At 38.3% G+C, this 23,645-nt stretch overlaps 1 protein-coding gene across 1 annotated transcript; it reads right to left on the bottom strand.

Annotated features, from left to right (window-relative positions):
- Positions 1–3,903: 3,903 nt before the first annotated feature.
- On the bottom strand, positions 3,904–19,416 carry LOC139969219 (carbohydrate sulfotransferase 1-like). The gene is made up of 3 exons (XM_071974120.1): positions 18,972–19,416; positions 11,810–11,936; positions 3,904–9,459 (listed from the first exon to the last, which is right to left on the bottom strand). The coding sequence occupies exon 3, from the start codon at positions 9,355–9,357 to the stop codon at positions 7,942–7,944; it is 1,416 nt and encodes a 471-aa protein (XP_071830221.1). The 5' UTR covers positions 9,358–9,459; positions 11,810–11,936; positions 18,972–19,416; the 3' UTR covers positions 3,904–7,941.
- Between the last annotated feature and the right edge of the window lie 4,229 nt (positions 19,417–23,645).

Raw genomic sequence — 23,645 nt, 5'->3', positions numbered from 1 at the left:
ATATTGTGTCTACTGAGAAGCTGCTTTAAAATTGCCCGTTTTCTAATCTTGGTTTTCAACAAATCTCAATCCATTTACTTGTAAATGCCGTGCGTGTAACTATACTAGCTTGTATTGAGATCACCTTGTCTTCACAGCTGTGAAAGTAAACAAGAAAACGACTGCTTTCCCGGTGCAAATCGGTTGGATTAATTAAAAATAACCCTAGTAACGGAAAATGTCCCGATATGGACTTAATACCACGGACTCCAGTGTAAGCTACTGCAGTTACGGGCAAAACAGATGTAAAACATGAATTTCCGGTTGTCGTTTCCACGAAGGTTTCAAAGTATCCTACAAGTGTTGGCGAAGCTCGAAAGCCAACAAATGACCATAAGGAATTAAACATGTGACATTCCAATACTTCCTACTTGGAAATCTTCCAGAAACGACAATGAGTCATTAATGCCATTATAATTCAGGTCAGTTTCCAATAAGATCAGTTATAAGGGAGTTAGTTACAGATAGTTTGTCTTGGAGTTAGAGAGATTTGGCTAATTGTTACATTTTGTTGAAAAGTTGTAAAGCTGTATGTATCTATAAGTGATTTAATTCCTGCTGAATCTATCCTACTGAAATCTACTAATTTCTGGCTCCGTTATTGCATGGATGTGCCTCGCGCTGCATCCGACCTAGTCTTGGCCAAGTCGTTTGTAATACTCTTTTTCACGCGTACGAACTGTACATGCCTCAGAGCATGCCTGCTCAGAGTCGGTTCCTGCCTACCACGAATGTGCTTGCCCATTTTATTTTACATGCCTAGGGATCTGTCCTTCCTATCAATCGAAAGCGTTGCCGCGGGCGTTCTCTTGGCAGTACAGCAAATAGATACGGGAAAATAGCTTTGTGAAAAAGATAGGCTGTTCATTCCATAACAACTCCCTGTTCATACTAGGGCTTACCATGGAGCCATCTGTTTATAGCTCCATGGGCTAACCAAGACTACATCCGGCCCGTGTTCCACATATATTCATTTCCGAGATTCGATACGTAACCGAACGCTACTATCATCGCACGTTATCAGCAATCATGCGTCAATCTTTGTTAACAGGTGTTGATGTCTCATTATACCAGTAAGTTGTTATGGACAACTCTCTGGTTAAGCCGGGTACGATAGAAACTGAAAATGACCATTGACCTCGCATGTCAGACCACGGCGGTTCAGTATGTGTGCAGGTTCGAACATGCATATCATACACAAACAAGGTTTAGTCCTCACCACCCCCCCCCCCCCCCCAATCATCGATTATTTCTTACTCAATAAATCATGCCATTCTTTAACTGGAATTGCCTACTTCCATGTTTGGTCTTTCCCATACTCTATCGAAAATTGCTAGGATTTGCAAATAACTATGATTTACGAACTGTGCTGCGTTCCCGATTAAAATTCTTTCCTCCTAACTTTCTGTGCGCAGGGTCGTTATTTATGGAGCACCTCTGACCTACATCCATCCGTTAAATGGTGACATATAAGAGTTCTAGACCTCAGAAATGAAGATAAACAATATAAATCGCTTGGTGATCGAATAATACGAACCGCAAGTCGTCAGTTTATTACAACGCAGACCCTATCCTTTCACATACATATGTATGCCATATATACGCAGATATCGTTGAATCAGGGACCTGCTACTCTAATTTGAGTAGCGGCTCACTGGTTGAGTCACAGTAGCCTATACTGTGACAGTAAAACTAGTCCGCCTCAGGAAAATGTCACGTCGCGAGGACCGTCTTAATGCCGAGTATCATAGCCTCGTACCTTATTAATTATCGAAGATCCATGTAGAGATATAACCTGTTGGTAGGGAGGTGAGAGAGTAGGGGGTACGGGGGGGGGGTGTAGTTGCCTGTATACTTGTACTGGTCTATATGGATTTTGTACTCCTCTACTCGAGATATTTGAATCTAGTAATGAGAGTCTAATTGTATAGAGGCCCACTCGTACCCTTACTCATAACAATAGGGAAGTCTACTGACGTATACCTTCCCATACAGCTGAACATCGATCGTCCGACCAGGGAGTTGTTATGGTAACAACTCCCTGATCCGACAGAGCTGAGGAAGAGGCGCATCAATGCTCTATCTCAGAAAAATGAAGTATCACATTGATAAATTCTTCCCGTCATCTGGGTTAACATAAGAAGGCTCACAACCTTCACATCTCATCGTATCGGTGATGTTTTCTTTATAACCTCAAATCTCCAATGCGGTTTAGGCTTACCCACCCTCCGGTGTTGTTTGTATTCATGTGGCAGTGATGTTATATCAAGTATTCATTCAAGGTTGTCTACTTTCTGTAATCAGATGGCCTCAAATGACCCGTATCTCTTCTTTCTAGTATGTTTCAATTGTGAATGTGCAATAGAAGTAAAATAATATACTTCCATAATTTAATTCTCAGACGAGATTTAACACAGTGATTACATCACATCGCCTCCTCACCCAAGCCGTACCATACCCATGTGTGCAACCGAGGTTCTAACAAACTTGACAATTTGTATACGGGTTACTCAGGACTGAGTTCATCGCATCGATGCTCTGAACAGTTTGAAGGTTGAATTACAGATGTTTACTGTACTCTCTAGACAATTGCCAACCACATACAGAGTATAGAGGTGTAAAGAGGTCCTTACCCCAGGGAGTTGTTATGGAACAACTCCCTGCTTACCCCTCCTCTTTCCGCTCTAGTGATTGAGCAAGTATTTAGAGCAGGGTTTCCCTAACTGGGGTGAAGGAACCCCCAGGGGGTGCGTGAGTCCATCCCAGGCCCTTAGCAGCAGAAAATTTGTCTGGCATAGGCCATTCAGTACTTTGTGGCATTCATGCATTAAGTTGACATTGGTTTCAAGTGGTACCTCGTTCGTTTGATCAGATGCATTTTTTTAGGGGCCCTTCTTGGGCGTCTGGCGGGCCCTTTGCAGCAGAAAATTTGTCTGGTATGGGCCATTCAGTACTATGTGGCATTCATGCATTAAGTTGACATTGGTTTCAAGTGGAACCTCGTTCGTTTGATCAGATGCATTTTTGGGCCCCCTTTAACCGGCCCCAGGGGCCACATGCAGCAGAGCGACCACGGCAGACATCCACTTTTGGATATACTGGGTTTTTCCACAAATGTTCCAATACTCAGATATTGGTACCTCGTTCGTTTGATCAAAGTGCACTGGGCTGCCGGTCTAATACAATTCGTGATCTGATCTTGAAGTTTCCAAATAAAGATTTGTTCATCTCTTGTTTTTTTTTTTTCATTACAATATTACACTATGAACTTGATCTTTCACGTAGCACTGTTATGCGTATTACAGTATAATAATGACTCAGATCGCGTCTCGAAAAGTTGTAGGTTCGTGGACAACTCTGACATCAACATGTGGTTCGTGAGGAGATTAAGTTAGGGAAACCCTAATTTAGAGTGACTAACAAACTTCGAAGGTGAGATGAGTAGACTAGGAGGGGAGGGGTCGAAGGTTGGAGAGATGATAACGGCTGACCTCATTATGACCTATAACCTTCAATAGAAATTAAAGGCTTCATTTACAAAGTATGATATCCATCCAATCTTCCATTCTTCAGATTTTGTGTTCACAATATTTGGACCTCTGCGACCTCCATTATTAACAGTGTAGGCTTCTGGAACTCAGTATGGGGCATCCATGGAAGTCTTTCTTACGTGAGATCCATGTGAGACTTTCTTGAGGTTATTGAGTTAGTCAATAAGACGCCACACAAATAGCCTATATATATATATATATATATATATATATATATATATATATATATATATATATATATATGTATATATGTTTGTATTTTTAGATCAAAGGGTCGGCTTAGGATGCAAAACAAACAAGTCTACATAATACATATTGTTCACATTTATTTTTCATAAAATCATGCAAAGCAAGAAAGACTTTTAAAATAATAGACAAGCAATACATTTGTAGCGTCATAATTTGTAATTAAAAAAAATGAAAGCATCTTTTGCGTTGATTTTAATAACTTTTCTATATTATTTAAAAAATAAATCCATTCAGTGTATTAGCTGGAATAGTCTAGTTGCATTTCAAATCTTGACGAAAACGTTGAAAATCCTTTTCATTTGTGGTTGATATTCATGTGACAACAAATGTCTAAGCTATACAAGAGCCCAAGGGCACTGTGGTTCCTTGCTTGGGGGGTATATGACAATACACATAATATTATAAAGCAAGATTGGGCTGAAATAGTCCAAGTAATTGTGGTCCTACATGTTCCCATAAAGTAACCAACACTATAGCCAACACTTTTGTGATCACAAAATGTGATTGGATTTTTTATCAAAAGGCACTTTTGAGATCTAAATATGGCGTCGAAAATGTAAGAAATATAAGAGACCTACAAGCGTGTCAACAGATATGATAACAATGGTGACCTCAGATGACATGACCTTTAAGTTTCAAAATGTTCCACCACCCCATTCACAACTTGTCCCAAAATATCAACCATGTCACACCTTGGCATTGAGATTTAATTGCATTAAATGTCAAAAAATTAACTTTGAACTTGTATGTAACTTCACACACAAAGGTCACCCGGAGGTCAACCAATTGACATTTTTGATCGGTGAGACCTAAATAGAGCATGACTGTAAAAATTCAAACATTTTTTCTTTGCCCATTTTCTCCCCCATAATAATACTTTTTTAACATTAGCTGACCTTTGGTGACCTTGGATCACATGACCGTTAAGTTTGAAAATACTCCCCTATACCATTTGCAACTACTCCAAAAATATCAACCTTGTCACACCTTGGAACTGGGAGTTATTGCATTAAATGTCTGAAAATTAACTTTGACCTCATATAACTTCGCACACGGAGGTCACACAGGGGTCAACCTATTGACATTTATGATCAGAAGGTACCTTTAACATCTGAAAATAGCATCGAAACTGTAAAAAATCCCCAAAACACGAAAAGGTCACCAGAGGTCAAATTGAGGTCAAGGGTCACCCAGATGCGGGTCGACAATTGGATTTCATTGAAGCAACTCCCAACTCTAACAGACAATTTGTTCTCAAGTTATCGCAAAAATACTAGTTTTTTATCATTAATTGACCTTTGGTGACCTTGTATCACATAACCGTTAAGTTTGAAAATATTCCCCAACCATTTGCAACTATTCCAAAAATATCAACCTTGTCACACCTTGGAACTGGGAGTTATTGCATTAAATGTCTGAAAATTAACTTTGACCTCATATAACTTCGCACACCAAGGTCACACGGGGGTCAAGCTATTGACATTCATGATCAGAAGTTACCTTTGACATCTGAAAATAGCATCGAAACTGTAAAAATCCACAAAACACTAAAAAGGTCACCAGAGGTCAAATTGAGGTCAAGGGTCACCCAGATGCGGGTCGACAATTGGATTACATTGAAGCAACTCCCAACTCTAACAGACAATTTGTTCTCAAGTTATCGCAAAAATACTAGTTTTTTATCATTAATTGACCTTTGGTGACCTCGGATCACATGACCGTTAAGTTTGAAAATATTCCCCTATACCATTTGCAACTTGTCTCAAAATATCAACTGTGTAACACCTTGGCACTGGGAGTTATAACACTAAATGTCTGAAAATTAACTTTGACCTCATATAACCTAACATACAAAGGTCACCTTGGGTCAACTTATTGACATTTTTGATTGATGAGACCTAAATTAGAGCATCAAACTATAAAAATTCAAACATTTTTTCTTTGCCCATTTTCTACCCCCAAAATACTAGTTTTTTGACATTAATTGACCTTTGGTGACCTCGGATCACATGACCGTTAAGTTTGAAAATATTCCCCTATACCATTTGCAACTTGTCCAAAAATATCAACCATGTCACACCTTGGAACTGGGAGTTGTTGCATTAAATGTCTGAAAATTAACTTTGACCTCGTATAACTTCGCACACGAAGGTCACACGGATGTCAACCAATTGACATTTTTGATCGGAAGGTACCTTTGATATCCAAATCTAGCATCAAAACCAAACATTTTCTTTTTTGCTCGTTTCCTCCCAAAATAAGCACATTTTTTCTAATGTGACCTTTGACCTTTTGACCTTGGTTTCAGACATAGTTTAATCTCCTGATTCCAAAAAACAAAACGAAAAGTCTGTACAACCATCCTAACTCCGACCGAAAAACTTTGACCCCATATAACTTCGCACATAAAGGTCACACGGGGTCAACCTATTGACATTTATGATCAGAAGGTACCTTTGACATCTGAAAATAGCATTGAAACTGTAAAAATCCCCAAAACACGAAAAGGTCACCAGAAGTCAAATTGAGGTCAAGGGTCACCCAGATGCGGGTCGACAATTGGATTACATTGAGGCAACTCCCAACCCTAACAGACATTTCGTTCTCAAGTTATCGCAAAAATACTAGTTTTTTATCATTAATTGACCTTTGGTGACCTCAGATCACATCACCGTTAAGTTTGAAAATGCTCCCCTAACAAGTTCACAACTTGTCCCAAAATATCAATCTTGTCGCACATTGGCACTGGGAGTTATTGCAGTTTTAATATTTTCGGTTTTTGGACCATAACTGACCTTTGGTGACCTTTGTGGGCACCAAAAACAATAGGGCACACCTTCTCCATATGGCGGATCTATAGTCCAAGTTTGGCCTCAATCCAACATTCCCTTATTGAGATAGAGCGTACCCAAGCAAGTGTCACAGACGCACACACACACATACATACATACACACACACATACGCCAACCTGACTGCATAGGTTCCTTTTGCTAAAGCAAGGAACCAAAAATGTTTGAATCGAATCAAATTAAGGGTCAATCTCTGTTTTAATGCCAATTTGATGAAAATGTTCAGAAAGTTGTTTCAGTTAGATATTTCGGAAGGTTGTTCAATTTGAATGGAATTATATGACCAAAGTTACGCATAAAGCTGATTTAGCTCACAATGCTGACCAAGATTGAGGTAACACAGGAACATTTATTGACACAGCACAGCGGGAAAAACAGTAAACACATATATAAATTACAGAAAGTAAACAAGGTAAATAAGTACGACGAAGTGAAGTTAAAAAGGGAGTTTCCATTAGCAAAATGATTTTAATACGTTGTCAATATAACTTATGCCAAATATTATCTGGCATTAGTAACAGGGTCATAAGTCAACAATGTTTTGCTGATGCAATAACAAGTAAAGGTTACGTTATTGTTTAACCCTTCCATTCGCACTGCAAAGTACTAAATTTGAGTTCGCCACCTTAGGCGGTGATAGGGCTGTTTTGCTGATGCAATAACAAGTAAAGGTTACGATTATTGTTTAACCCTTCCATTCGCACTGCAAAGTACTAAATTTGAGTTCGCCACCTTTAGGCGGTGATAGGGCTGAGGGAGGAACGGAGAGAAATAGCGGGGAGGGGAAGGGTGGGTAGGGGTCGTCGCCCTTCCATCACAGTTGTTTGAAATACATATTTATTAAAATATCGATATGAATCGCGGGTTTTGCTGCTGATGACGCATCGAACCACTTTACTTCACAATCATCGCAGCATGGGACCTAATAGTAATTATAATAATAATTAGTCGTACATAGCGCAGAATCCTTCAAAAACTGCTCAATGCACTTATGATAAGGTATACCATATATCTTACGTTAAACCATATATCTTACGTTATACCATATATCTTACGGTATAGCATATATCTTACGGTATAGCATATATCTTATGGTATATACCATATACATTACGGTTTACTAATAGAAAAAACAACAACAAAAAGACAACAACAAGAAACAGCAGCAGCAGGAAAACTCAATCAAATCACGCGTGTTAAAATAGCACAAAATCACTGATAAACTTGTAAGATACCTAGTCTTATGCTCTGGTCATAGGAATTCATACTTTGTGAGGTTAAACTTTGGGATATTAGTAACAAAGCTTCGAGCAGGATCCCTCAAAGCTTGCTCGTCTGGCACATGCAAATATCCTGCTAAGTTCATTAATTTTCTGCAATCTCCAATACTTTGGATGAAGTGAATAAAATCATAGCGAACACTCTTCCTCCAAGCTTCGAAGGTCTCTCTTGAATTCCTTGAAGTAGAATACGGTTTGCTTGAGCCTGATTGGTTCAGTTTTTGGTTCATTCCAGTATTGTTCACGATCCAGCGATAGACTTCACTCGGAATCTTAGATCCCAAACCAACAAACGAGTATATGTCATGCGTGTGTCCAACAGGGTCACGTGCTAGGTCCTCATACCTGACTAGTTTATAGTTTGAACTAACTGATGGTATGTACTTTCCGATTTCGATGTTTGTTGCCCACGATAGACAATACCGTTGAACGTAATATCGCACGGTTTCGGTTATATGGGAGACATTGTACAGCATGCCCTCTGGTAGCCGGTCTTTTGCATGTACCCGTAATCGCGATACCACCATCCCACGAGGATCGCGAACCAAGTGAATAACTTTGAGGTTTGTTTTGCTTCGTCTCATTAAATGTAACAATAGGTTTAAATCTGGGATGCGAATAGCCTTAATTCCCACGTGCGGTCTAGATTTACAAGCGTTTGTAATTTCGCTAACTGGGAACGGCTGATCACAAACTAACTTCCCTCGCTTGAGCTCGTTACCTTTTCTTCGACAACCGTTAGATCTTAATAACGCTGGTGCAAACCGTTTCTTCCCAAGAGTAGTTTCGTTAGATAAGCCGTCCGTTAATACTTTTGAATTAGAAAAGTCACATCTGTACACATCCTCTATCAATTGCAAGTAACGTGTTATAAGTACTCGTCTGCTTAGGTTTTGAGATTCTATATGATCTGCTAAATACTTCCCTGGTTCAAACAGGTAGAAGAAATCTCTTCGTTGTGCAAATATTTCTCCCAGAAAGGAAGAACCTGTTCGCATTGCCGCCAATATAAATATTCGTGAACCGGTTCCCGCACTATTGCAACAATCGGAACTAGTCTCTACAAAATCAGCCTCCGGTCCGTGGTCTGCTATTGAAACTTCGGTAACTTTATATTGTACATCTGTACCAACCGCCAGTTTTGGGTGGTATTGCAAGCCCCTTGATGGCCCCCACGCTCCAGCATAAATGTCTCTGCCATTCTGGGAATCAAGGAGACGATTTTGAATATGTCGCTGTAAAGTATCTTTGTCTGGGCGTGCCCCAGTTGACAGCAGGTCCATGACCTGTACAATTATAATGCCAATTAGTAGCACAGATAACACATAGAACGAGATCAGCTTGATCCCAAATCTCATCACCTTCCCGGATGGCATCGGCAGCGACATCTTGTCAGTCCCTAGCCACTAATAATGGCCGGTTGTAGCGTCACGTAGACAAACTTCTCTCGTACTATATTCTCGTTGGTGTAGTAATCGAGTCGTAAACATCTAAAAAGGAAATCATAAACATTCTTATAGTCAACAATCTGTATCTTATCACCAGCTACAAAGGGTGATACCTGACAATAGTATCATATACAGAGAGTGATACCTGACAATATAGCATCATATACATAGAGTGATACCTGACAATATAGCATCATATACATAGAGTGATACCTGACAATACAGCATCATATACATAGAGTGATACCTGACAACATAGCATCATATACATAGAGTGATACCTGACAATATAGCATAATATACATAGAGTGATACCTGACAATATAGCATAATATACATAGAGTGATACCTGACAATATATCATCATATACATAGAGTGATACCTGACAATATAGCATCATATACATAGAGTGATACCTGACAATATAGCATCATATACATAGAGTAATACCTGACAATATAGCATAATATACATAGAGTGATACCTGACAATATATCATCATATACATATAGTGATACCTGACAATATAGCATCATATACATATAGTGATACTTGGCAATATAGCATCATATACATAGAGTGATACCTGACAATATAGCATCATATACATAGAGTGATACCTGACAATATAGCATCATATACATAGAGTGATACCTGACAATATAGCATCATATACATAGAGTGATACCTGACAATATAGCATCATATACATAGAGTGATACCTGACAATATATCATCATATACATATAGTGATACTTGGCAATATAGCATCATATACATATAGTGATACTTGGCAATATAGCATCATATACATAGAGTGATACCTGACAATATAGCATCATATACATAGAGTGATACCTGAAAATATAGCATCATATACATACAGTGATACCTGACAATATAGCATCATATATACATACAGTGATACCTGACAATATAGCATAATATACATAGAGTGATACCTGACAATATATCATCATATACATAGAGTGATACCTGACAATATAGCATCATATACATACAGTGATACCTGACAATATAGCATCATATATACATACAGTGATACCTGACAATATAGCATAATATACATAGAGTGATACCTGACAATATATCATCATATACATAGAGTGATACCTGACAATATAGCATCATATACATAGAGTGATACCTGACAATATAGCATCATATACATAGAGTGATACCTGACAATATATCATCATATACATATAGTGATACTTGGCAATATAGCATCATATACATATAGTGATATTTGGCAATATAGCATCATATACATATAGTGATACTTGGCAATATAGCATCATATACATAGAGTGACACCTGACAATATAGCATCATATACATAGAGTGATACCTGACAATATAGCATCATATACATAGAGTGATACCTGACAATATAGCATCATATACATAGAGTGATACCTGACAATATAGCATCATATACATAGAGTGATACCTGACAATATAGCATCATATACATAGAGTGTTACCTGACAATATAGCATCATATACATAGAGTGATACCTGACAATATAGCATCATATACATAGAGTGATACCTGACAATATAGCATAATATACATAGAGTGATACCTGACAATATATCATCATATACATAGAGTGATACCTGACAATATAGCATCATATACATAGAGTGATACCTGACAATATAGCATCATATACATAGAGTGATACCTGACAATATATCATCATATACATAGAGTGATACCTGACAATATAGCATCATATACATAGAGTGATACCTGACAATATATCATCATATACATATAGTGATACTTGGCAATATAGCATCATATACATATAGTGATACTTGGCAATATAGCATCATATACATAGAGTGATACCTGACAATATAGCATCATATACATAGAGTGATACCTGACAATATAGCATCATATACAAAGAGTGATACCTGACAATATAGCATCATATACATAGAGTGATACCTGACAATATAGCATCATATACATAGAGTGATACCTGACAATATATCATCATATACATATAGTGATACTTGGCAATATAGCATCATATACATAGAGTGATACCTGACAATATAGCATCATATACATAGAGTGATACCTGACAATATAGCATCATATACATACAGTGATACCTGACAATATAGCATCATATATACATAGAGTGATACCTGACAATATAGCATCATACATAGAGTGATACCTGTCAAAAACCATGTTTAGTTGATTTAACACTAGATTGAAATGAAAACATTCGCCCAATTTATAACATATGGCTACCTTAGACTTCACAAAGTTTCCATTAGTGAATCCTGTTCATTTCTTTACACTCATTATCGTAATCATCTTAAAATATGTGTTTTCAAAAATACCTGTTTCGGTGTCCAGCTCCTCTACGTGGGATCTAGTCACGTGACAAGACTAACCATCACGTTTCCCTGTCCCCAGATCAATAGGCAATTAGAATGCTTGTCTGATAAAGAAATACCTAGTTCCGATCTGCGGAAGAAGGAGAAGACATACATCAAATGTATTACCCTGACTCCGCGGCTACTCCATGGCTACTCCGTGGCTACACTACCTGGTTATTCCATGGCTACTCCGTGGTTAAACTACCTGGTTATTCCATGGCTACTCCGTGGCTACACTACCTGGTTATTCCATGGCTACTCCGTGGTTAAACTACCTGGTTATTCCATGGCTACTCAATGGCTACTCCATGGCTACACTACCTGGTTATTCCATGGCTACTCCGTGGCTACACTACCTGGTTATTCCATGGCTACTCCGTGGCTACACTACCTGGTTATTCCATGGCTACTCCGTGGCTACACTACCTGGTTATTCCATGGCTACTCCGTGGCTACACTACCTGGTTATTCCATGGCTACTCCATGGCTACTCCGTGGTTAAACTACCTGGTTATTCCATGGCTACTCAATGGCTACTCCATGGCTACACTACCTGGTTATTCCATGGCTACTCCGTGGCTACACTACCTGGTTATTCCATGGCTACTCCGTGGCTACACTACCTGGTTATTCCATGGCTACTCCGTGGCTATTCAGTGGATACTCCAAGTAAACACGCATGTTCAGTGGCAGATATGTTGCCAAGGAATCGAAAATATGAAGAAGTTGTATATTTTCTTAGTTTGAGCAACTTGATCGGTCGGCCAGTGTCACTGCCTTCCACGACGGCCAAACGCTAAATAATGCTTACGATGGATAGGCTTCATCCTACTGGACCTAGCAACTGCGTTTCATAAAATTATAGCGATCTTCTTGTAGACATTGCCTTTGTTCGTTTGCAGCTTCAAGGTCTCTGGAAATCTTTCTAATTAAAACTGTTCCTAACGTATATTAAGAGGCCACTAGACACCTATCATTGGAGTTCTTATTTTGATTATTTACACCATGAATAGATATCTTTTGTTTTGTGAATTCGGGGTTTTACACAGGCTTTGAATAGTAATAGTACTATTCTTATTAACCTTCACTGTGGTTGTTGTCATGGTACAGTAGGCTTGTATAGAGCCGAAGATCAGCACACTATACTTGAAATACTAAAGACCTTATTGAGTAATATCAACTGGATATAGACAGGGCAACAATCAACACACACTGCATGTAAGTTACAAATACACTTTACATGCATACACAAACATATCGAGACGTTACAGACACCACACATGACAGCAATGTACACAACACCGGAACAAGCGATCAGAACAGGGTTTCCGCTAACACTGCAACAGATTTCATATACAACGTGATAAAATTAGCAGGTCATATCGAACTCTAAATTCCCGAATCAAAGTACAGTCCTAGACGGTTCTAAGACAGACCTTGCTGGTACAAAGCGACTAATACAATCCGGCTATGTTGAGAGAACCATATAGGATGAAATTACAGATATTCATGTCACACTGCAACGTCAGAGAGAGGTATACAGGTCGGTGGAAATACACCACCATTTAACCCTCCCCCCTCCCACAATTACATCTAATATTTATTACAATCTCCAAAAGATGGAATAATAAATTCACACCTGTACACATTTACACTGTTCCTAACCAACTTGAAAGGCGATAAAGAAGAAAGCGTGAAGAATATAGGCGTGCTGTGGCCGCAGTCAGAGAAAGTATGTTACTTCAAAATAACTTCTCACCACCTGGGACGAATCAATTCAACACAAAGGTGACATTTCCCAACCCCAAAACAGCATAATTTATTTACTAGGCTATAACTTCTTGAAACTGAAATAAACAAGGCTGTGGGGCGACCGTACCATCACCGCCAGAATCCCATGCAGAGAGTAAAGTGGAACACCAGCCTGCTTCCCGTAGCATATATCTTTACATCTTGATCAGATATTTATATTATGTATCAAAGTTGTGGACGAACCGTAGAATTAAGACACCTTGTAAACACATTGGGAAAATAATTTCTTAGATGCCTCATGCATATTCAGTGTTGATCGACTGCCAATAAAATCACAAACTTATCGTCCTGTTAACCTTTGCACGCAAGCTGTATGACGGTGCAAGGGCGTAGGAACCGGGGGGCTGGGGGGGGGGGGGGGGCGCGCCAGCCCCCCAGTGAAAAATATGGGGGGCGGAAGTATCGTTCCGCCCCCCCCCCCCGCTCCGCAAGTCAGAAAACCCCTTTTTCATTTCCAAATGAGAAAAAAATCTCATTTGAAGCACCAAATTGCATCTAAGGCCAGGTGAAAATGCAAAATTCTTTACAAAATGGAGTGGGTGTTGAAGTGTGCTATATTGCACCAAATTGCATCTGAGGCCACCTGGAAATGCAAAAAAAATCCAAAGGGGAGGGGGACGCCCTCCCCTTAAACCCCTCCCCCAGGCCGGCCATCAGTCTTCAGCCCCCCACTCAAAAGTACCTTCCTACGCCACTGTGACGGTGTTTGTATAATTATACCTCAATAAACCGTAAGTCAAGAAAATTAATCGAGGAATATACGGATATCCGACCATTAGATGTATAACAAAGGTGACGTTTTGAAAGAGACAAGGATATGGCCAATGATGACATAACAACACCTGTAGCGGTCAAAACGTAAGTCAAGTTCATTGAGTATATTAAAGGGTATAACATAGAACAGGAAAAAGGCTAGTGTCATTGAGAGCCCTCCAAGCCGTGTTTCAAAAAAATAAACGAGGCTTGGCTTCCTCGAAGTGATAACATCTTTCCCATGACTTGGCGATGAATAGGTCACTGACGGACTTGTGGATTCATCTCTGGTTGTCCACATATCGCCCACAAGGCTATGTAAGGTCTTTACTTTCACGATTTCACCAAGGAAACCATTTGTAACTTGAACTAGATCCTACTGAGAGAAGGTGACTGTTTTGGCTTCCTTGTTTTGCTGTCATGGTTGCAACATACTATTTCTCATTTCACAATTCATGTTATCGACTAAATCATGAAAATCGTTATGAGTTCTATGTTATGTTCATGCCTAAATAATTTTATTATATACTAAAGAATGAACAAGAAATAGATTATGTTTGAACAACGGAAGTGTCCATTGTATTTATAGTCTACATCGACTGGTTGAATTTTCGTTTCGTTTATTCCAGTAAATTGCATAAAATACAGTTCTTAAATAGGAAAATGGTGAGTATAATAAATAAAATAAATAAAATTGTTACGTGCATTCATAAAATGCATAAAAGTTAGGAAAACAGTAACCCAATTAGGGAATAAAAACTGTGGAAACTATACAAATTACATCAAATCAAGTCATTTAAAGTGTCATGTTGAATAAAAATAGATGCTCTGTATACAAACGAGTTTCTGAAAACTTGCACTCTATATGTTGGTGTCAATGCACGATTCCTGAGATTATAGCTAGTGTGTCGACACAGTGATTTCAGTTCTGCATGAAGCGGGTGATTTTCTTCTCTTTGAATATTCCTACTTAGTCTGATAAACTCATGCCTAGCTCCACCATTGACCTGATCAACCATACTCTCATAATCCAACCTGAAAATCTTAGCACAATACTTCAAGAATGCTCTGATTCTTTGTTTATTACAGGCAAGTAGAAAATGATACCAAACAGGCACAGCATATATTATATGGGGCAGAATCGATGTTACAAATACTTTATGCCTCACGCCTAATTCGAAGAACGGAACGAGATATGTCAATGTGGATACAATGTAGTAGACTCGTCGTAGTATATTTGAAATATGACCAGTGAATATTAATTTTTTATCTATACGCACACCAAGATACATGGTATGAGACACACGTTCAACTTCAGAGTCCTCAATTACAAGTTTTTCGGATTTAGTTTGGATGAGACCTGCATGCTTGATGTTAATATTTTCCAATTAACGAATGAATGATCGTGGCCTAGAAACCTCGGAGGGAGTCGTATAGTTTGATCAACAATTTTACTGTGAGTAAAACTCGGTCGGTTTTAACAAATTTCTGACCAAAATGCAAAAGCCCAGGGGCGTATCCAGGGGGGGGCGCAACAGGCGCGCGCCCCCCCTATTGGCCGTCACCAAAAAAAAAAAAAGTTTAGCAAAAAAAAAAAAAAAAAAAAAAAAATTGATGACGACCTTTATGTGAGATGTCGGTGATCGCTCAACCCCCCCCCCCTCCCGTATGCTTTATTTTTTGTTTGCCAAAAAAAGGTTCTGGCGAAGTTCGGCGGCATAATAGTTTTAGAAACATAGATGGTAATTGTGTTTGTATTATCACTATAAACACTAAATGACATGCCAGCCATACTAAATTGTGCATTTTGTGTCCATATTTACTGGAAATGTTGCTTATTATTAAGGTCGAAAAATGGATCACATATGGCCATGGGCGGCGATCCTGGGTGGAGGGGGGATATATCCCCCCATGAAAATGGGTGGAGGGGATGTAATGCACCATATCACCCCCCCCCCCCACCAAATGCCAGGGATAAGAATATTTTCATGCCTACATTTATGCATCTTCGTTAATGTACGGCTCTTTTTTAGCTTCATTTCTCGCCTACCATAAACGCAGTGCGATCTTTTCAAATAAAGCGTCTTTATAAAGCAAAAATAGTTGACTGTAGGCTTCATTGGCCCTATAACAACAAAATGTATTATTGCGCCCACGGTATTGATATAGTACATATATGCACCCTCATAGTATTCATATAGGCCCTATAGTAGGCCTACACACGTACATGTTCCCTCGAACAGCTGAGAATCTCATGTAACCAGGGTAATGCTTAATACACGTTTCACCTGGATGCCGTAGCAATCGGTACCTAGGAATGTAACTATGTGTAATTGTGTATTGCATGTGTATAGGCCTATAATATCCTGCATGAGGCCATTTTCTTCATCGAATAATATAACAGAGCTCTCGAACATTCTAACGTTGCGCCTGAAACAAGATTGACAGGGGCAATTTTCCCAAAATAACACCCGAAATTTAAAAAAAAGTATTTTGGATCCTGATTATGAGATATTTCGGACATGACATCCCTATTTTAAAGTTGGGTATATGCCGCTTGGAAACCTCGGGAAGTGCCGTTTCCGGCCATCTAGAGGGTTTGTTAATCCCAAAATTTTCTTGTACGCTTCGCGCCAACTCATGGTGGCGCTACGCTTAGATAGTTAACAAGGTCATATCCCCCCCCCCCCCCTTCCTCGGAAGTACGGATCGCCGCCCATGCATATGACACCATTTTGCATTTCAACCCTTCTTTGAAAGCAAAAATTGTACACCCCTCCCCTTAGACCCATCCCCCAGGACGGCGATCATTCATGCCTGGCGCCCCCCCCCCCCCTATTGGAAAATCCTGGATACGCCCCTGAAAGCCTGCTTTAAAATGGAAGCAGTACATTCATATTTGATGGTGAATATCTTGAAACCGGAATAGAAATACAGACAAAAAAGCACATTGCACTTATTTTCTTCCCGTTTCCTTTTCAACAATGACATTTTCAATCCTTACAGGTCTCCCTAAACCCATCCATAAAATATTCCAGTCACTGTCCCATAATTATTGAGGTTTACCATTACACGACCTGCATTCTAGACTGCAATGCATATACTAAATATGAACTTTTACTGAACGCTTGTCAAAAGTGGATTTCTTGTCAAAATTGCAGGCATTATAATATGTTAGGACCGGTAGAGTACTAGCGCAATTTCTATAGTTTGTTGGCCCACGCAGGAAATTGCCTAGCAACAGTCTACTCTCAAGAGCCACTATGAAATCATATATAACACCAATGTTGCCAGATGCGGTCATAAAATTTCACGCAGTTTGAAAAAAAAAAAATGTATCTCAAAAATGGTATTTAAAAAGTATTACAATTGTTGGCCTCCCAAAAGGGTTTCTTTGTTCTACTCCAGCTTTCGCGCTGAAGTTATACTTTAATGGATTAACATTTGCCTTTTTGTTTACTAATACGTATGTTAATTAAACAAAACAAACCCAATTAAGGCTGTGGTTCAGTGACCTCTCAATTTGATCTTCACTGGGATATCCCATTAATTCTAAATGAAATGACGTGCTATACTTGTACACTACTAACGTTACCACAGCATACGGTGCGTCTACTAACCACTGTATAGCAGCGATAGTGAAAATGTTTCATATAAATGAAAAAAAGCGAAAGATGCTGTGTGTAGTATGGGGGCAATAATTAGAATAACTAGCATCATGGTATATCTATAGCCTGATGACTTTACTACATCATGCAGCTGTATGGCTGGCCCGCAGGAAGTCAATCGACTTTCATTTGAATGCATTCACTTTCATTTCAATCATTTCTCAAATCGTTTCCAGTTCGCTTTCCTTTCGGATGTGAAAATGCAATATAAATTTCCAGTATGGTGATACAAGTCCAGCTAACTATCACCAGATCAGAGTTCAAACTTACTGTAAGACAATATGCTATAGGCTACCGCTGTATATTCTACGTGTTAAAAGCTATGCTGATTGCTGTTGTTTTATTCAATATGGCAGTTGTCGTCATATTTTTGGCGGTTTTCGACAGTAATCCATTTACACAGGTTTCATAAAATCATTTTATTAATTCTTATTATTAGATTAGCGCGAAGAGTATAAGATCCTTGTTCAGCTAATGAGCCAATATCTCAATCTACGATACATGAATAAACTTGGTGCCCATGGTAACAGCTGTTGGACACATGTTTCATAACACCTTGCATGATTAGGCCTACATATATATGGAGATGTAATTATGTTTGCCAATGGCAGAAATCGTGCAGTTATACTTATATTACCCCTTGACCTATGGACTCTTGTCACTGAATTATTGAACATAAAACATGGAGTATATTGTACAACGAAGTTCTAGGTGCACAATATTTACATAATGGTGCACTTAACGTTTCTCTGGTGCAATCATACTTTGAATCAGAACTTTTCTCTGTTTTCAGTAGAATAACAACTAGGGCTTCTAAAGGCAATGAGCAGAAGTCGTACAGAGAAGTCTGCGATACTTATCTTCAATTGATAAACAATTTATGTTCTTACCGATTCATTCTGTGTCCAGCACCCGCTGACGATACGTAAACACGAAAGTCGTTGCTGCTGGGAGTCGATGTTTGACTGGTACTACGTTACACTGCGAAAACAGACATGCAATTCATCATGTGTACGTTGGACGCTCTACTAAGAAATGAAAGTATTTTATTTTCAGTCAAACCACGCCAGTTAGTTCCTCATCGAGTTTCGTTACTGGTAAATATTTCCTTCCTAGTCAATTCACCTAACCAAACTCGACCATTCTGTGTTGCACCGTGTTTCCAATGCAGCAACCTCGTCAGTGCATGACCCAGGGAAAGATATTGGCTAGCTGTGTACAGACTGGCAGAAATGCAAACGTATGCAGATAACGTTACAGGACAGGGTAGGATTGTTTATCGGTTCGAAGTTGTATCTCCCACTGAATAGCACATGGTGGCTGATGACGAAGGAAATACCATTGCAGGTACTGCTCAGTGGTGAAAATATACCGACCAGGTGGCAAAGTTGGGAACTTCGATGTTATGCGTTCTGGTTAAAGGGTGACTTTAGGACAGACGTTGGTTTGGTCTTGTTATGTTATAGTTCAAGAATAGTGAAAAGATTGAATGCTGGTAGCTATTGATAATTGACAAATTACTGCATGTCCAAACGTAGGGGTGGGGAAGTCAGGTGAAGGGGTGGGGTAGGGCGGCGGATGGCGGCCCAGGGGAATGAGTCGAGAGGTAAGGCGTTGCAAACTTTTGGTATGGAAAGAACCCTTAATGCTTCCAATATTCTATTTAATACTAACTGCTGACAATTGAAAGACACATATTTTGTGTAGGCAAGTGCGGACTACTGATCAGAAGAAAGTAAATAAGTAAATAATTCAACTATTTTACCGTAAAGGTCAACTGTAGGCAGAGTACGTATTCCAGAAATTTGTTTGCTTTGATCCATTCTTTCATTTGACTGTGATTCGTTAAACCATTACGTCGCTTTTTCCACGTATATGGCCTGTGCAAAAATGGCGATAATAGGCCTACATCACGCATAAGAAAAATCACAATAGTTTTTATTTTTGGTAATAATAGGTAATAGTTACTCAACTTTTTTTATTTCCATTTTTTTGTAGAAGAGAAAGTATGTGACATATAAGCCTGAGCAACCGCTTTTTTCTAGTTGTAAGAGTGACGTCATGTCTGGGAATCCCACAAACTCTATTGGAGGTTACCGCCATTTAATACCCAGTTTATTTCATCGCCACAGGCGGCGAAGGGCGGGTGGCGAACTTGACTGGTCATTAGTACCAACCTCCCTATAGGGTAATGATATGAAAACCTTACTTTACTTGGAACATGAAGATAAGGATCGTGTTTCTTTCAACACAACCAGGAAAGGTCGTGCTGTGTTGGAGCTCGACCTGAACGAATACGCGTTGCTTTACTGAACCAGCTGATAATATCGGGTTAGGTAAATACTTTACGCTACTTCTGAGGGGTGATGTATACATTTTGTGACGTCAAATGCTGCATGATAAATACATGACTCCCATGGTAACACTGCCACGCCCCGTAACGTTCCATCAGTGACAGTGAACATGCATGGAGGCTGTTCGCAGACCTGTGCACAGTGCATGCTCAGAGCTATTCCTTACGTAATATTGTTTTTTTTTTCGAACAAGCATGATGCGTACGCGCTGCGATGATCAATCATACTGTAAGATATCACGGCCCACGCTGTTAAGTTGTTCTTATTAGCTTTTAAAATAATTTGATGGAAATGTTCCTTTGTTTGTACAGTTTCAGTTATATTTTACACAGCATACTGATTAGAATATGATGGTAAATTGAACAAATATAAGGGTTTACCTCGGAATAAGGCATCTTTCCTCTAACGATATAAATCACTGAAGGGGCAGTGGGGCCAGGGGGCACGTGCCCTCCCAGGTTTGTGGAGAAATAGAACGTCAAAGTGCCCCTTTTCTTTAATTGCAATTCTAATGTTTAAACAAAAGAGAACTTTTGAAATGGCATAAGAGCACATTTAACTTACGAAAGGGAAAAGGGTACTTTTTGTTACCAAGATGAGGCCTGTCGTTGCAAAGAACTGAAATGTGCGGTTCAGTTCCATTAAGTGTGATCACTTCAGCACGTATACCAATGGGGTAGTTCTTGAAACGACTAACGTTGAGAACATTGAGCCTATGCTCGTCAGAAGCCGTCTTCGCTGGTTAGGTCCCGTTTTCAGAAAGGATGATAAAAGAGCAGTGAGATGCTTCTAAATGAAGAACTTGGCAGTGAGTCAAGACTTGTAGGGCGCCATCATTTAGGTTTAAAGCTACGTGTACTAAGAGTGCGCTGAGATGCGGAATTGTCCTGTAAATGGACAGAGCCATATATCTGCAGTGTAAGGCTCCGTCAATGGAGATTGTGGGAGACAATCGCGGCAGGTGGGTCATGACACTTGTCATTGAGTCAACACAAAACGTATCGAGGGAAACCAGAGGAGGAGAGCCAGGAGGCATGACAGAAATATCAAGACACGGAAATACAAAATATGTCTTTATACATTTTATTTAATGGGCTGTATTCTGCATGTCTGGTGTAATTTGTGTTATATCCGCTTCAGGTCTCCATAGGTAGAGGATTATTTATATTTTTAAATATATAAATATATATAAATATATCAATATAAATATATATATATAAATATACATAATTATATATATATATATAGCCTATATATATATATATATATATAGCCTATATATATATATATATATATATATTATAGGCCTATATATATTTATATATTGACCTATATATATATATATATATATATATATATATATATATATATATATATAAATATAAATATATATATATATATTATTATTATTATTGTTATTATTATTATAGAATTATTTTTGGATAGAAATGTTTTTTATGTTAGTGACCTTTTTGATGAGCATAATAAGCCGCTAACTTTTGTAAGGTTCAAACAGATTTTTAATGCTGATATACCTTTTACTTTGTATTGGGGTTTAATAAGTGCAATTCCCCAGTGGTGGAAAAGGTCAGGTTTTCATAGTACTGATGTTATGAACAACAATACTAATATGTATCATAATGTCATTCGGGCTAGGTCTATCTCTGAGTATGTCTTAAAGCGTATTTACATCGTTTATCAAAAGTTCCGACTGCAAGAGAGAAGTGGAGTTGCTCCTTTAAAGATCTGACCAAAAAAGACTGGGACAGGTGTTTTTAAGATTCTACACTGTATTAGATGCAAAGCTCCATTACTTTCAGTTTAAATTTTTACACCGTATTATTGCAACAAATAAAATTTTAGCGTTGATGGGTATAAATGATACAGAGGTTTGTTCCTTCTGCAACAGAGAAACTGAGAATATCGAGCATCTATTTTGGGACTGTAATTTTACTGGGTCTTTCATTTTAGAAGTAGAAAATCGTTTTTTAAAGCAACAGTTTTTCTTTTCAAAACGATTTTTTTTTTCGGGTACGGAAATGGATATAGTCACCCATATAATTTTCTTATACTACACATGAAGTATTATATTTATGATTGTAAGAGAAAATAAGAACTTACCTAATATTTGCCATTTTTCCCATAAATTTAAGTTTGCAATTGATGTTGAACGTTATATTCATTCAAAAACAAGTAAGTGTAAGAAAGATAAAGTAAGTTATATTCAATTACAACATGCATTTCCTGAATGCCCAGAGTTGTTCCGTTCTTGAAATTTCATAAAAACATGTTCTATGCAAGAATTGTAAAAGGTGATTATAATTATAACAATATGTATATGCTATATTGTTTAAAAGGAAAATATGCTGAATAAATGGAGGTGGAAAAAAAATTATTATTATTACTACTACTACTACTACTATTATTGTAAAGAGAGTTATACAACATGGCTGTGCAAATATATATTCCGTACACTAAATATTTCGATAATATCAGTTACTTTTGAACTCATATGGCAACATTTACCCCAATCTAACAACGATGTTTTTCTCCGATTTGTCTATATCCTAATTTACATATATATAGTACACTCTGTGTAAGTCCTTTTCGTCAACAAGTGATGGAAGGTTAATCATTAGCAGACTGTAATATCTCGGCTGAGATTAGGAACCATTCATGCATGGTGTCTGTCTGCACTTTGTTATTACTCACGGGTAGGATATCGCATTTAGACTGGTATACAAGAGATTCGTGCTAGCGTACCGTATGTATACATAGCTGTATGTATACATAGATGTATGCATACATAATGTATACATATACATATATGTATACACACGTACATATAAACATATGTAAACAATATGTATATATATATATATGTATGTATGTATGTATGTATGTATGTATGTATGTATGTATGTATGTATGTATGTATGTATGTATGTATGTATGTATGTATGTATGTATGTATGTATGTATGTATGTATGGGTGTATGTATGTATACATAGCTGCATGTATGAGCTGTATGCATACATATATAAATTTTGACAGAAAATTAAAACTTCATCAAAATACCTATTATTTGTGGGATACATGAATTACATTCTTTATTACTGCTGCTTTTTTGGTACGTGGTCCATTGGTAAACCCATCTGGTATTTGGTATAACGTTGGGTCTTTCATCACGTCATAAGCCTAATGTATGA

The sequence above is a fragment of the Apostichopus japonicus genome, chromosome 6 (assembly GCF_037975245.1).
Source record: "Apostichopus japonicus isolate 1M-3 chromosome 6, ASM3797524v1, whole genome shotgun sequence".
Classification (NCBI taxonomy): Eukaryota; Metazoa; Echinodermata; class Holothuroidea; order Aspidochirotida; family Stichopodidae; genus Apostichopus; species Apostichopus japonicus.
The sequence above is the reverse complement of the archived record's forward strand: the minus strand, read 5'-3'. Positions and strand labels throughout refer to the sequence as shown.

Coding starts and splice junctions, on each gene's coding strand:
- LOC139969219 (XM_071974120.1), bottom strand. CDS start 9,357: ATGTCGCTGCCGATGCCATCCGGGAAGGTGATGAGATTTGGGATCAAG.